Source organism: Uranotaenia lowii, chromosome 2 (assembly GCF_029784155.1).
Source record: "Uranotaenia lowii strain MFRU-FL chromosome 2, ASM2978415v1, whole genome shotgun sequence".
Taxonomy (NCBI): Eukaryota; Metazoa; Arthropoda; class Insecta; order Diptera; family Culicidae; genus Uranotaenia; species Uranotaenia lowii.
Window position 1 is genome coordinate 172414912 of NC_073692.1, and position 15348 is coordinate 172430259.

At 35.6% G+C, this 15348-nt stretch overlaps 1 protein-coding gene across 1 annotated transcript; it reads right to left on the bottom strand.

The window, feature by feature from the left end:
• Positions 1 to 12381: 12381 nt before the first annotated feature.
• LOC129742088 (pickpocket protein 28-like) lies at positions 12382 to 15304 on the bottom strand. Its single transcript, XM_055733932.1, has 6 exons — positions 14778 to 15304; positions 14287 to 14725; positions 14046 to 14206; positions 13550 to 13885; positions 13006 to 13180; positions 12382 to 12387 (listed from the first exon to the last, which is right to left on the bottom strand). The coding sequence occupies exons 1-6, from the start codon at positions 15146 to 15148 to the stop codon at positions 12382 to 12384; spliced, it is 1488 nt and encodes a 495-aa protein (XP_055589907.1). The 5' UTR covers positions 15149 to 15304.
• Between the last annotated feature and the right edge of the window lie 44 nt (positions 15305 to 15348).

Here is a 15348-nt window from a genome sequence, read left to right on the forward strand (position 1 = left end):
GGTGAGACTATTGGCCAGCAATTCTAGCTCAGTCGCAGAAGACCCGTTGACTAATATCAGGGCCGGCATACGGCTGGGTAATCGGAGGGGAACGCACACAAAAACTAAGGAAACAAACTGTGGGCTTTCTACAATCAAAACAATCAACAAATTAAAACTTGAGACGAAAATTACTTTTATTAAAAAACGAGAAACTACTTTAAGAACTTAAGAAATTGGCTTTATTATTCTCTCTACTGTGTGGTGTGGGTGTGTAGGGTGTGGGTTGGACGGTGGTCGATGACCGTTGCGGTACGTACCGGATGCTCGATGACTCTGCGTTGGTGAGCGCTCACTAGTTACCTTTCCCGGGGTTGGGCCCGACAATGGTGGATTGTCGATGGCGGATCACGAACGGGGATGTGTGACGTGACCAATTTTCCAAAATGGTGGCAGCTCGTCTGGCGTGACGAACGTTGACGGGAATCAGCGGACCACGACAAGACCGTATATTGGCCGCGCTGAGAAGGGCTCTCCTTGAGTATGAGAGACTTCGAGATACTCGAAGTCCCGAGAGATAAGCCTCCTTTGCGGTTATTGTCCTTCCTTAACAAGAGGCCGAAGTCCTTTACGGTAAGACGTTGACTACCGTCAAGTAGTCTAGGCCGATTCGTACGACGGGATTCCTCAACACAAAACGGGGTGGCACAAGAACAAACACACTACGGTTTCTCAAATTTCTTGGCTGTTGGGGAACACACCTGACTCGCATGAACGCCGGAAGATAAAAAGCCCAGAGTCAAAGACCCTTTTTGACGCGTTACTTCACTCCTTTCTCCACCTTCTTCATTCCAAATATTTTAGGCGAGCTATTGCACCTTGCATGCAACCTACATGTATTCGACCTTGCAACCAGACTTGTTGACGAAGATACCACACGCCCAACTTAAAACTAACAATAATTATATTTGTTAAAAATCTTCTAAACACTCATTTAAAGTTTTCCTAATCCTAACTAAATTAACAATGAGAAAAACAACAGTTCGACTCAATTAACACAAAAATGGAAAAATTACCTAAGGACTTTGTAACGACGGTTACACCTTTTACTTGAACGACCTATGTACTTAGCTTAGCTTAGTTGACTACTCATATCCACCTTAAATAATTGAACTTGAAGTGCTTAGATATAATCATTCATTTAAAACTTTAGATAACATATTTGATTAGACTTAGCTCAATTTACGCACTTCCAATTCCATGATCGCTGGCGTGGCTAAGCAGAACAAGTTCTACCTCGTCAATGGTTGCTACTCCGTGATTGATCGAGGCCATCAATTTTGTGCAAGGGCCAAAAGAATGGTGCTTGGGACTAGCAGTTCATTCACAATGCACAAAACTTATGCTCTCCCTTTGAAAATGATCAATAACGGCGCCGGCCACGTCCTAGTAGTCAATGAGGATGAAGGAAGGATTGTTAGTAGGATACTTTCTAGGATCAATCCACAACCTTTTGTCCCTTTATATTCCAAAGATTAATTTTGAAAATTTCAGAAACAAAGGTAAGTCAATATCACCAATTTAGGAAACCGTCTATACGTCTGCGAATCTATATTTAAATATCCAAGTAAAGGGTTGTGTTAGTAGGGGAGAGGTTATAGATCAGGATCCATTTTGGTGAATGGTGCGATCGAGTTTTCCTACACCTCCTATGCTCCTAGATTTTTCTTAAGGAAACTCCTATTTTTATCTTTGAGGCAGTGATAAAAAGTTGAAACGTATAGCACTAAATGTGTTTGAATTTTCTTTAAACTAACTTGTTTTCCTAATTCTTGTTCCTGGTACATGTGTGTTTTCAAAAACGACCCTTGAGATTGTAAATACTTCTATCAAATTTCGAAGAATACTTCAAACGAGATATTCAAAATATTAAAGTTTTGTTAACGGATGAAGTGATTTTCCTTTTTCTTCCTTTTAATTTTTAATTTGTTGTTTACTTGAACGACTTTTGTACTAGCTCTAAAATAATGTCCAAACAAAAATTTCGTATGAAAGGCACCGGTATCAGGTGTCGATATGTTAGATTTTTGATTGGATTTTTAGATGAACAACTGTTGCTCCAATGTTTGTATTTTTATGTATCGGAGTTTTTTTAATCAATAACAAACAAACGTTGGCTAAAAGAAAATTTGTAGATTCTAAATTTCTAGTTTGAAGACAATTAGTTTTATTAAATTCCAGAACTATCATTGCAAGTTTTTCATGCAGGCGTCTGATACTAAGTGTCTGATATTGGTCGCTTATTAAATTAACTTCCAGCCCAAAACAACTCTCAGACATGAACTGTTTTACTTATGAACTGCATAGTGTTTTTAGCGCTCATTTAGGACTACATATATTAAATAGACCCACTTTATTCCAAAATGATAATTTAATACGAAAAATACATTGGTATTGTACAAAATAGGCTGTCGTAATTCTACGTTAACTTTGCGGTCGTGTGTTATAACACAACCTCTTCAACTTTTTTTTCCAAAAGCAATCTTAACTGTTATATGGAGGATATGGTGTAGCCAGTGTATGCTAAATAACTCCCTGAAATTGTGAGAAAAGTATGAAGAGTGCATTAAAATCAGCATAGTTTTGTGGAAAGATTTTTGACTTTAAAACAGTCACCGTCTAAAACGGATAATTCAATTCCTTCGTATTTAATAATCATAACGCTTGTACATCAAAAGTTTTAAAGTTGATGGGACATCAAATTGACGAATAGTCAGAGAAATTATTAGTTTTTCCAGTTATAATTGAATTTACAAAAATATGCGGTTTTCACCGTAAAAGGAAATAGAAGTAAGTTGCAACAATAGTTTTTGATATATTTGTGATGTCTACAATTGCACCAATTGAAAAAGCATAAGTGTGTTGCATAGATTTAGGGATATATAAAAATTCTATTAACTGAAATTATACCAATTAAAAACGTGTGATGCAAAACAATTCTGTCCGTTTTACCCTCCTAAGCAACTATTTTTTCAAAATATTTATTGCTCAAGGTTTTTGAACGAAATTTACTGATTTTCCTCCAGATAGTAAAAGAGAAGCCTCATAAAAACTCCACCTTAGAAAACGGTTGAAGGTTTCAAAAATGTTGCCAGTTATGAACTATCTTATGGAAAGAGAAAATTACATCAAATAATGGATCTTCAATGTTTTTGATTGTTTTCTTTACTGTTATGAGACCTTGCTTGATGTAAATAAAAAAAATGTCTCTAAAGTGTTGAGTATTCACTTGTAATAAGACAATCAGTAAATTTTAATAGAAAATTATCATTATTGAGTACTAAGAAGCGAGCTGGACCGATATTAATTCCGTTTATTATGTAAGTATTTAACGTTAAAATGTTGATCATTAACAAAAAATCTGTAAAATTTTTTTATCACCGGAAATCAATATTAAAAAATATGAGAATGTAAGGGGGTATTTATCGACGTTACATAATTTTTATAAGAGGGTGCATCGAAGCGTTATGATGAGTGGCATACAGGGGGTTTAGAGTGAAAACAGTGCATTTTTCGCGTTACGTAACATATGGATGCCGCCCAGTTTTAAATATTTACAAATATAGTCTGTTTCACATAGAATCTGGTCGCATCTTTTTATTTGTTACAGCGCGCCCCTAGTTGTCACATCGCGAATCTATTGACAGTGTTTTGATCCGGATGGTTTGTTTACTTAGTGGTGAAAATTTCATCAAGATTGAAGAAGTCAGTCAAAAGTTGTCGACGATGGAACGCGAAAGGTGAGAGAAAATTCTGCACACTCACGTAGAGAAACCGATGTGGTCGGGGGTAAAGATCGCGAAATTCCTGAAATATCCAAAATCGACTGTAAATTCGATGCTGCAACGTTATGACAACGTATGACCGCAAAGGTAATTCGATCAGTTCACAATAATGCTGGAATCTCATTGCGTGATTTGGCAAAAAGTTCAAGACGAACCACAGCACAGTTCGACGAATTTGTTTGAGAGAAGGCTTGCGGTCGTATTGCGGTTACTGGGATAATTTATAACCGCGCGAACGGTAGCCTTCCGTGCGGTTGGCTAGCTGGAGCAGTAAACACAGTAATTCACTCTCACTCACTAATTTCATTGAAAAGTTTAGAAATTAATTCTTGAATAACAAATCAATATTTTGCAAAAGAGGACAAAACATGAAGTCATCGGAATGAACTGTTTACATGAATTAATTGCGAGCGCGCCGAGGAAATGCCCACAGATTTTTATATTTACCAGTTTCATTTCATTCAAGGTTATTCGTTATCTCCATTCAATGGGAATGGAGAAAAGCTTGTTTTGCGCACAAAGAAATGGAAGTTTTCCATTCGTCGTTTATCGGTGATTTATTGCATGTTCACCATTTCTCGTTCTCCGACCGTCGGCGAGTAAAGATGTCCATCGCTCTGACGGTAAATAATTCATTTTCAAAAGATTTTTCTGCCCCAGATTTGTATGGGAAATTCAAAACCTGTGAAATGTTATGCGCTGCAGGCTGAAATTGATCCAAGTCCTAGTACAAGATCGCATGCCAAATTTGGGCCAGATCGGATCACGGGAAGGGGTCGCTCAACGAGCCTAAAGTTTGTATGGGATTTTGAGACATTTTGTTCGGGAGGAACATGAAAAACAAGTTTTTCATCAATAGCTCTGGTCCTCTTCGGTCGATTTTTTTTGAAAATGGGTTTTCTTAAAGCCTAAACTATGACAAATATTTCATCCCAAGACTGCATTTCGATTCGAGTTAAGATAAAAAAGTTATTAGGCTTCAAAATTTGGTGGGTGGTGATTCGGGCAGAGAGCGAAGCCGACAGACAAAATAATGATGAGTGTCGTGCATTTCTTGGTGGTAAATATTCTATTGATAGTAGTTTGCATTTGCTAGTCACGACACGCATCATTATTTCGTCTGTCGGCTTCGCTCTCTGCCCGAATCACCACCCACCGTACCAACTCGGAGAGCAAACAAACACGTTTTGCTGGACGCGGTGCTTGTAGTTCTAGAAATTCAGGAATGATTTTACGTTTATAATTTTCATATTTTTTGTGAAATCTCACAGCGTAATTTGTTGCACCTCACTAGAATGTAGATTAAATTAGCTTTCCAATGAATATACTTTTGATTGGTCCAAACAAAGTAAAAGCACTGAAAATCCGGATACAACCTGACGTTGGACCACAAAAACAGATGAAATTTCAATTTGTAAAAAAATTGCGCAAAGTAGTGAATTTTGAAAAATTCCAGTAATTTCAATTTTTGTTGCATCAAAAATCTAAAGACAGCAAAATGTTAAAATTTTAATAAAGTTTGTTGTCATATTTTTTCTAAAACTCTACCATCGCTCAAACAGTATTTACTAGCAATCGAATGAAAAGTAGGTTTTTTAGACCACTTTTTTGAACTTTTTGTGACCATTTCATTTAAAATTTTTTTAAAAAATATTTCTTGTCTTCATGGTGTAGGCATTAACTTCAGCTTTCATATGCATAAGGCAAATATTTTTTTGGACGTGTAATATATGAACTACAGCAGTTTTCATGAGGCATGTTTTTTCGGATTTTTTTTCTTTCATGCTGAATAACGAGAAAACTTGTAACTTTAGCTGTATATAATGTTCTAAACATATTTTACTGACATTACAAGGTTTCTTTTGATGTAGGTTTGGGTTAAATCGGTCTAGCACGCCAAAAGTTATAACGATTTGAGCTTGTGGTGTCAAATTGACACCACAAGTGCTGATTAGGGTAATGACATCTAATGCGGATGAGGGTTAAAGGGTTATTAGAAAATTGCCTCTGGTTGAAATTTTTGCAATGAGGAAGCCATGTTGCCCCTATACGAGTTTCACTCGTTTAATTTTTCTTCTTCCTGCGGGTTTCTTGACTGAAAACTTGGTACGGAAATTTTTGTTTTCTTCAGCCCCTTGGTTTTCTGTGACTTATTTTCAATAATTTCATTAAAAAGTCATATCAATTTGCGCCTCTTTTTCATTTTACTTGAGAAAAATCAAAGAACATTACTAATCTCATCATATTTTCCAATTCATACAAAAAAATTCAAAATGTATAACGAAGTAGTAATTTTACGTTTTACGTTTTTTTTAAAATGAATTTAAAAAAAATGAAAAACGTAAGCAATTTTAAAATTTTGTGGAATCTGTAAATATAATTCACAAAATCCAAAATTCTATGTTCTGTGAAAAAGATTCTGTGATGAAAATTTGCTCCAAATTCTTTGAAATTATAGATTTATCTGTGATTTCGGCAACCTTGATTAACACGTTATTTGAGAGAAATATTTCAAGCCTACATGTAAACGGCGAATTTAATATCGTGTAAAAAACCTTTATGCATTAACAAATATATTTCAAATTTGTTTCAAAGATTTGAAACTCTAGAGAATTTCCATCATTGTATAGGGTAAATGTACCCGACCTTGGCACCTAAGGCATGGTGTCCCCTTTTTTTCAACATTCCAACCTTCCTGTTGAGTGCACCATAGAACATCCTTTGAAGAATTTACTTGCTAACATGCTTAAAATTCAACAAAAATATGTTTTCTCTATAGAACTTTCATTATTGTGAGCAAAATGTATGCAAAGTACTCACTGCGGTGCTCCAATTACTTGGCCGCCGTACCAATTGTTTGCCGTTTCGATGATCCGATTCTTGACCACCAGCAATGTGCAATAGATCTTTACCAACAATGCTCAATTGACAGTTAACAGAATCGTTGGCTATTCTGAATATAAGGCAACTGACAGAATGACGTCAGCTGAGCGTAAAGTTCCATGCGACGATGGAACAGCGGGCTTCACTCATACAACAAAAAGGCTTTTGAAAACATTGATGAAATTTGGTTGGAAGGGAAGCACAAAATAAGCTTTCATTTCAAAAAGTCGGAAGTCCAGAATTTCCACAATTTTTTTTTTTAATTTTTGAAACTTTAAACTTTTTACTCAAATAAACAAAGTGATGATTATAAACACCTTTGTTGTTGTTTCAGAATATTTGTATATGAAAAAAAAACAAGAATCATTGGTTTATGAATGACAACCAAACCGATTCAGAAACGAATTATGTCCGCGAGTGGTTTGAACTTTCTCTTTTTTATGAACATTAAATCCCTTTGATGAAATCTTAACTAACATATTTTGTAAGAAAACTTTTTAAACTGAACACTTCAAAAATTTCTCCAATATGTATACAGTAAGTTACTTATGAAGGACTGATAAAATCTGAATAAAGCCAATCAATCTAGGAAAAGTACTTCAGATGGCATGGGCTTATCAAGACTAGCCCAGGTTTTCAACGTAGAGTTTTAAAAAAAGTTGGTGTTGTCCACCTGCCAAAATATTGAGGTAAAATATGTATCCGTTTCTGGTCCCGATTGATTCACATTCCTCGAAATTTTTTAAAGAGATTTAACAGTTCATCATTTTTGCGAAGTTTTTTGAGACAATTTCATCAAAATAAAAATCAAATACGACTTGAAAGGTAGTAATACTGAAAGGTTTGAGCCGTGTCAAATAAAATTATTATTACGAAAAAAAATGACTTGGACGTGGTTGTTGTGAAAGTGGTATTGTAACGTTGAATTGAACTTATTTTGAACTATTCTCATCGATTAGATTTTCCCAAATATTGGAAAAATTGCTTGGATTTTCTCAGTTTTTTTTTTTAATTTCTTGACTTGAATGCTAACTGGACAAATTCAGGAATGCTAAGCCTAACGACAGATTTATTTACGAAATGTCTATCGTTCTGTACATCATGATGTGTTGTCATTTATAAATCATTGTTTTAATTTTTCCTTTTGAGTTTTTATAGACCATAAGTTGATAGCAAAATACTCTAAGAGACTTGCAATTGCAACACATAAGGTTATTTTCACTACGAAACAACTATCTTCATATTGTGGAGTTTGACTTCATAAAGTAAGAAATTGAAAAATTCCTTGAATGGTATTTTAAAATTTTGCCCTTTTGAATTTGTTAGCTGAGATTATGAGCTTCTAGCAAGAGCCATCTTGAATGCCCGGGGCGTTGCGCAGTGGTTTGAAACGCCAAAAAGATGTTAGAATGTAAACCTTGCTAAAACATTTTTTTTAATTCGACTCACATCTAATGTTATAAGGAATAATTGGAAAGAAAACGATATTTTCCTGAACTTCCAACTTCTGTTTCCAAGAAAAAAATCAGAACAAAAATCCAAAAAAATAAATCTGAGTATTTATATGGTTCCCAAGCAATAGAAAACGATTCCAAAACTCAATGAATTATGTATTTTATATACTAAAGTCATAAATTGCCATTGATCTAACAGTTTTTAGGTAAGAAAAACATCTTAAGTCTTGTGAGTTGCTTAATTTCACTTATTTTTTTTTTATTTCGAACCACTGTGTTCTGTAGGACACCACGTGGCATTTGCTCGGCAGACTGCAATGCAAATGCTGTTCGCACGCACACCAATGTACCTTCGATTCATGGTTCCCAAATAGCGATTTTTGCATTTTCAATGCTTGGATATGACTTTTAGTTAGTCGAATCTTTTATGTTCTCCAACTTATTTCGAAGCTTAAGTTGATAGAAACAGTCTTATCATACAACCCAATTAGTATGAAAACATTTGTGCGTAGTTTTAAACGAATTTTTAGGGAAAACATCAGCCCAAAAATACCTCTTCAATGAACATATATTTTTTCCAGCTTCCAACACTGGTGGTGTATTTCGATTGAAGTTGCATGCCAAGAAAAGGAACAAAATTAGTTTTAAATTTGTATTCAAAACCTAAATAAATATTCATTCTTTTGCCTTTCTAGTATTTTTAGATTTTTTGCCGTGTTTAACTGTAGGCATGAGAATTTATTGCAAATTTTTCAAATGAATGTCCGCGTTTGAAATCGCATGGGAATTTAACAGTTGCACTAGAAAGGTGAGTTCATCTGATTTTCATACGGTGATTTCCAACATCATTGCCTCGGATGCAAATCGAAATAAATTAACTACTTCAATAAAGTACAAACAATCAAAAAACTCGGTATGCACAGATTTGAAACAAATTATTCTCCTCGCAATGAAAATATATTCAAAATTTTTTAGCTCAATTTGGACCTAAAAAAACATGAAAAGACATGTTGGCATGCCAAGAAAAGGACCATGCCAAAATAGGGCTCACTTACCCTACTTGACTTATTAAGTTGAAAAAGTTGGCGTGTTAAAGGCAATTGAACTTAGATTTTTTCGGAAAATTAAGATTTATAATCATTAACTTAAACAATATTTTCATCATATATACTAAAGCTATTTCATTGGTTGAACGTGCTCCATCGTTATTGATCTGAATCTTATTGTAACTCTACTCTAGGGCTTTTGAGTATTGTCTTATGTTATCTCTGAAAAATGGATGCTTATTTTGAGAAAAATGACCTGTTCGATTTTTTTGTGTTGTGTTGCTTATTTTGAGGAAAAAGACCTTATCAGAAAGAGGATAAGGTTTGATTTTTTACAGTTTTAGTCTGCGAATTTTTTAAAACTTTTCCCTGAAAAAAAAAAGCGGGACATTTTGAGGAAAAAGCGGGACGGCGGGACATTCAACAAAAAAGCGGGACATGTCCCACTTTTGCGGGACGGATGGCAACCCTAGGTTAAGGAGATATGGAGTCGATGGATATTAAGGTAGACGAGAAACGCTTACCGGTTACGGATAACTGCGAACTTTCAATGAAAGGGACAATTTTCTTGAATATTTTGATCGACTCGTGTTCAGTAGACCCTTTAATTTATAATTTATGCGTGGTGAATGAAAAAGAAACATAAAAAAATTCTACCACTTATTGCATTTGATGGCAATCGTGTCGTTGACTTATTTTAACAACTTCAGGTTTTCTTTTTTTCGTGATTTTGTCCGCTGATTGACTAATCCCATTGCAAACAATTTTTTTTATAAACAATAGATAATCGGATAATAATATGTAGTGTGTATGTTTGTTTCGAAAACTTTTTACTGATTGACCTATCTCAATGCAAACACAATTTTTTTATAACAATAGTTAATCCGATAATATATTTGGTATACATATTTGTTTTCGCTTGTTCAGCCGATTTAATTTCAGTCGATAAATAATCCTTATGTAGAACAATGCTCACTTTTTTCTTGAACACTGTAATTTTTTTTACAATGGTACTCTCCGGGAGCCCAAATCAGCTATCGCAGAAATAGAAAAAAAAGAGTGGAACATGCAAGCAAACACCCCAACAGGACGCTGAAACAAAATCTGGTTGCCAAAACCAGGGCAAGGAAGTTGTACGAGAAAGTGTTGACCAAGTACAACGGATGCTTTTTGATGGACGACGAAACTTACGTCAAAATGGATTTTGGACAAATACCCGGTAACAAATTTTACCTTGCGAAGCGTAAAGGGAATGTTGCCGGTAGATTCAAGTTCGTTTTCGCAGATAAATTTGCTCGTAAGTTGATGATTTGGCAAGGGATCTGTAGTTGTGGGAAGAAGACTGTTAAGATTTTCATCACTGGGGAAACAATGAATGGAAATGTTTACAAAGAAGAATGTCTCCAGAAGAAGGTTTTGCCATTCATTCGGTCCCACAAAGGTCCGGTGAAGTTCTGGCCGGACCTGGCAAGCTGCCACTATAGCCGGGATGACGTTAAGTGGTATATGGAGAACAATATCGATTTTGTTGAAAAATGTATCAATCTACCAAACTGTCCGGATTTTCGTCCCATCGAGAAATATTGGGCAATAGTTAAGGGAAAACTGAAGAAATGTGGCAAAACCATGAAAAAACCCGCTCAAATGGAAAAGTGGTGGAACTTGATGGGAATGAGGTTACCAGCAGTACTGTGCAGAAAATGATGGGTGGTATCACAAAAAAAGTTCGAAAATTCATCCAAAAAGGTGACGAATGATTTTTATGTATTTCTGTATTCCTTTATGTATTCCTTAAAGCGCAATAAATACAATTTTTTTTTCAAAAAAAAGTTCTCTTAAGATTAATTTAAACTATTGGATGTAATGTTATTCACCGGAAAGAACACTTAAATAGAAAGTGTAGGAGGAGCGAGGAGCCCTGAGTGAATAATTCAGAGAAATTTTCACCAACCCTTTTAGGTAGGCACTTTTAACAAGATCGATACTCAACTTTACATTTTTATAAACAAAGAGGAACATAGTCCTAAAATTTCGATTCAATTTGATTTTTTTGGAAAAATAGAAACTATTCGAGCTTTCAAATGATAGAAAATGTTGTCAAATTTTGAACGCGTTTTTCTCGAAACAGTGATGTTGGCGCATACGCCGTATTCAAATTTCGATACCGATGTTATTCTTTCCTTGATAAACTGGAGGGATAACATAATGAGAGATTGCTGTAAGAACTCATAAGTTGAGCACTTTTGCGCGTTTTGTTCGACAGTAAGGATTTTAATGTGAAATAATAACTTCTATTTTGTTATTTGTTTAGTAATTTCGGTCTGTTCTTTGTTATCGAGCGATTGGCTGATTCCTCAAGATGGAAATTGTTGGAATCGCGAAGCTTTAAATCATCTACAACGCGTTGACCTCCTTTGGTTAGCATTGCATCCTGCTAATTTCCTGTTCTAATTTTATGATTTTTTTATTCAGCGTCAGGAACGTATCAATATTCTCGATCTTGCTTGCCGGTTTCGTTCCAGTATCGCACATAACATCCTACGTTTTAGCACATTGCACCTGAGCAGATTTTTTTTTGCCTTTTTAACCTTCAACACTTGTTTTCAACCACACCGGGCTGGTGGAACGTTTGAATTTGAAGTCACGAGGGCTGATGCACAATGCACAAGAATAGTGATTTTTAAAATAGTTAAAATTTATATCCTTAAATTGTGATTCAAGACTTTTTTTTTGATGATTATTGCATACAAACCAAATTTAAGTTTTTCCTTTTATAGAAAAATATATCTCGTATCTCGTCATCTTGGAAATCTGTAGATTGCATAATGTTAGGCGTTACGGAAATATATAGGTAGGTACAGTCCTCAAAAGGAAATTGTTGCACCAACAATGGGACACACCGAGGCGGATTTTTTCTACTTCATTTTCCACCTTTCTTGGATGACGACGACGACGACGACGACAACAGAAAGCATTTTGCTCCCATTCTCTGTATCAGCGTTTCAGTGGCAACAATTGAAAATTAATTATGAAACGACACGGATCTGATTTATTCTTACGATGCGCCCTCTTGAGAGCGCAAAGCTTTGAATTGAAATTTAATTAGATGGTGACACGTTTGAAAATTAGGTGAGAATGAGAATTTGTTTTATTAAAGTGCTTATGATATAGGGACTATTCCTTTAAACGGAATTGAAAGTCATTAATTTTATGAAAATTACACCAATTTTTGTCCTTCACTATGCCTGAGAGGTAAACCCCTTCAAACATTACTAACGTTTTTCAAGTTCGTGTTATCCATTCTCTATTTGTCAGACAATGTTCCGAAGTATTTGAGTCGCCAATAAACATTGGCCTTTGACCATTGCGTGTCAACCCTCGTATCCAGCAAGTATCGGAAACATGAAGTTCTCGTGAGACTTTAGACAGTAAATTTGAAATACAGGTGGAATTGGGAAATAATCTGTTGAATAACAATGCCACAAATTATTGTAATTTTTTTTTTGTCATTTTAGTATTGTTTGTCATTTGTGTCAGTTTTTTGTTATTTATATCATTTTTACTATTTGTGCCATTTTTGTTATTTTTTAATCAGGATGCTGATTTTGAATCTGTTTTAATCCAGATCCTTATTCAGATCCTGATCCTTATCTTAAGCCAAAATACTACAGTAAAAACGCGATATCTTGTTGAAATGTATTTAAAACATAAATATCTTTCATCTCAAGCTTCATGTCACTAGCGTTGAACTTGGCGTATTTCCGTAGTTTCTGATCTGTCATTCCTGAGAGGTCTTACCAAACAAAAATATACGATTTCCAAAATGCTCATCAAACTGGCCCCCATCATGAGTCCGAAAAGACCTCCCAAATTACCCACCGAGTCACTGAAGCCCATCAGCTCCTGACGAATCGTTGCCAATATCCATTTGTCCTTGATGTTAACCCTTAGCAAGGTATAATCTATTCCATAGCTGTCGAAAAAAAATACCAGTCGTCAAATAATGTCTAGTTGTAGAATACATTCGGCCAAAACTGTACCAGAAATTGTTTGCTAAAATATAATCGAATCATTAGAACTCGTTTCTTCCCCTCAAAATACGCTCTATTCGAAAAAAACACTTATAGACTAACGATTAAATGTGATGTAACGATTAATTTGTTATCACTGGCGAAATCAAGTTATACTTAGATCGCAATCGGACTCTGCGACGTTGTATAGGAAGTTATTTATGCCAAAATTCTAAAGGTTTTTTGACACTCAAGCAGGTTTTAATGAACAATTTCCGGTACTTTTTTGATACCATGTACAAAAGTTGTAAGTAATAACATTATATTCTTACTCTTTCGTACCCCTTGCATTGAGGGTAGCGGCCACATCGAAAGGCTGACTGGATATTTCGACATCGTAGGATAGGGATGTGCATGCTGGCAAACAACCGCAAGGATGATCGTTAATTTTTCCGACTGTCCGAGCATACATCTCCATATGGGCTCCAGAATAGCAGTCAATCTCACTGGCATCACATTCTCTCATGTCCACACTTCTTGGCATGGAAAATTTCACGCATCCACACAAGCTGTAGGTAAAATTCGCCAAACATTCCTGGATGCAATTATGCTGGTTGTAAATTTTGAAAAAACGCAGATATCGTTCATTTTCGAAGAAACATTGTCGGCTGAAATAACACATTTTATAACAAAAATGTCGCTGAATTATCTCATGGCTTTCAAGTTGTCTTTCCAAAATTTCAAAATTTTAAAGCTAGGATTAGATCATTAAAAGAATTTTCAAAAATATACATATATATGGAAACAAACTGAATACGAAATACGAACTGTTGTACAGACTGCGATCGCAGTGCTGATGATGTAGTTGTCGTTTGTGGCTTAATCGTCAGGGTCATGGTATCGCCCAAGCCCAAACGGTAATGGGAGTGATCCAACGTCGGTACTTCGTCTGGTGGATGAACAAGTATTTTAAATCCATTACTTGGACCCTGTAAAGTATGGATCGTGTTGAAAAAAATGGTTGAATCAACGTATTTTTTATTAAAAAAAAAGGGAAACGGATACTAACGTTACAAAATAGATCCTCATCTTTCAAAAAAGTGAAAAGCTCAAGCCAAAGTCCAAATGGTATTCCTGGGCCTAATGCCCGTTTGGGGTGTGCATCCAAATTCGAGTCGCTCCGATAACCGGATTCCCGAAACCAATCATTTGACTCTCCAGAAGCACCAGAATAAGAAAATCCGTTGTGCAAGTTTTCCAAGCGATACAAATTTTCTGCTGCCACTGCATTGAATGTGAAGCAAATTCCACTATCAGTTATTGTTTCGGGCCATAATGTGTTCGAACTATATAATTCATTTGCCCACATCCAACCGCCTAGAAGATCACTTGCATTCACTGCAAGCTTTTTTAAAATATCAACTGTCGACACTGATAATTTGTCGTTAAATGAAATCCAGTCGGAAACATATGGACATACATGAGCAAGTGCTCTGATATTAATATACCTGTAAAAAAACGATTAAGAATCACATTCGTATCATTCAAGATGTTTCATACTCCGAATCTTTAAGAACAACATTCTGACGAAATCTCGTTGCAGAGTCAGTAAGGTTGAAAGAATCAATACGATTTTGAACCGTGGTACAGATGGTTACTGCTGGGAATGGCACCTGTCGTACTGATATTAGTTGAGTCGCATAGCTTATGTAAACCGGATTATCCATCCATTTTATGTAGGTGGAAATCGCGCTAAACACACCCAAAATTATCGCCATTACAATCCAAATCATCCACCAAACCCGATCAATCAGTCCTTGATTCTTCGTTATTAAAAACTTGATGGTACTGATGGAATTTTCTTCGCAGTATTCCAGCCAGAGCTTTCGCACCAAGCTGGTAATACGAGCACGAATCGTATGTGTCATCATTAAGCGGATTCTGTCGAAGAACTTTCTACAACCAAGTATGAATGCTCCTGAAAATGCTCTGCAACTGGAGTCCGAGACGGTTGTCGTTGATCACATGCGACACGCTTTATAATTGTAAATTGCTGTAGAATGTATGTTGAATTAATAATTGACTTATCATACGTTCGTCAATCGCAAGAGAGCACTACAGATCGCATTCC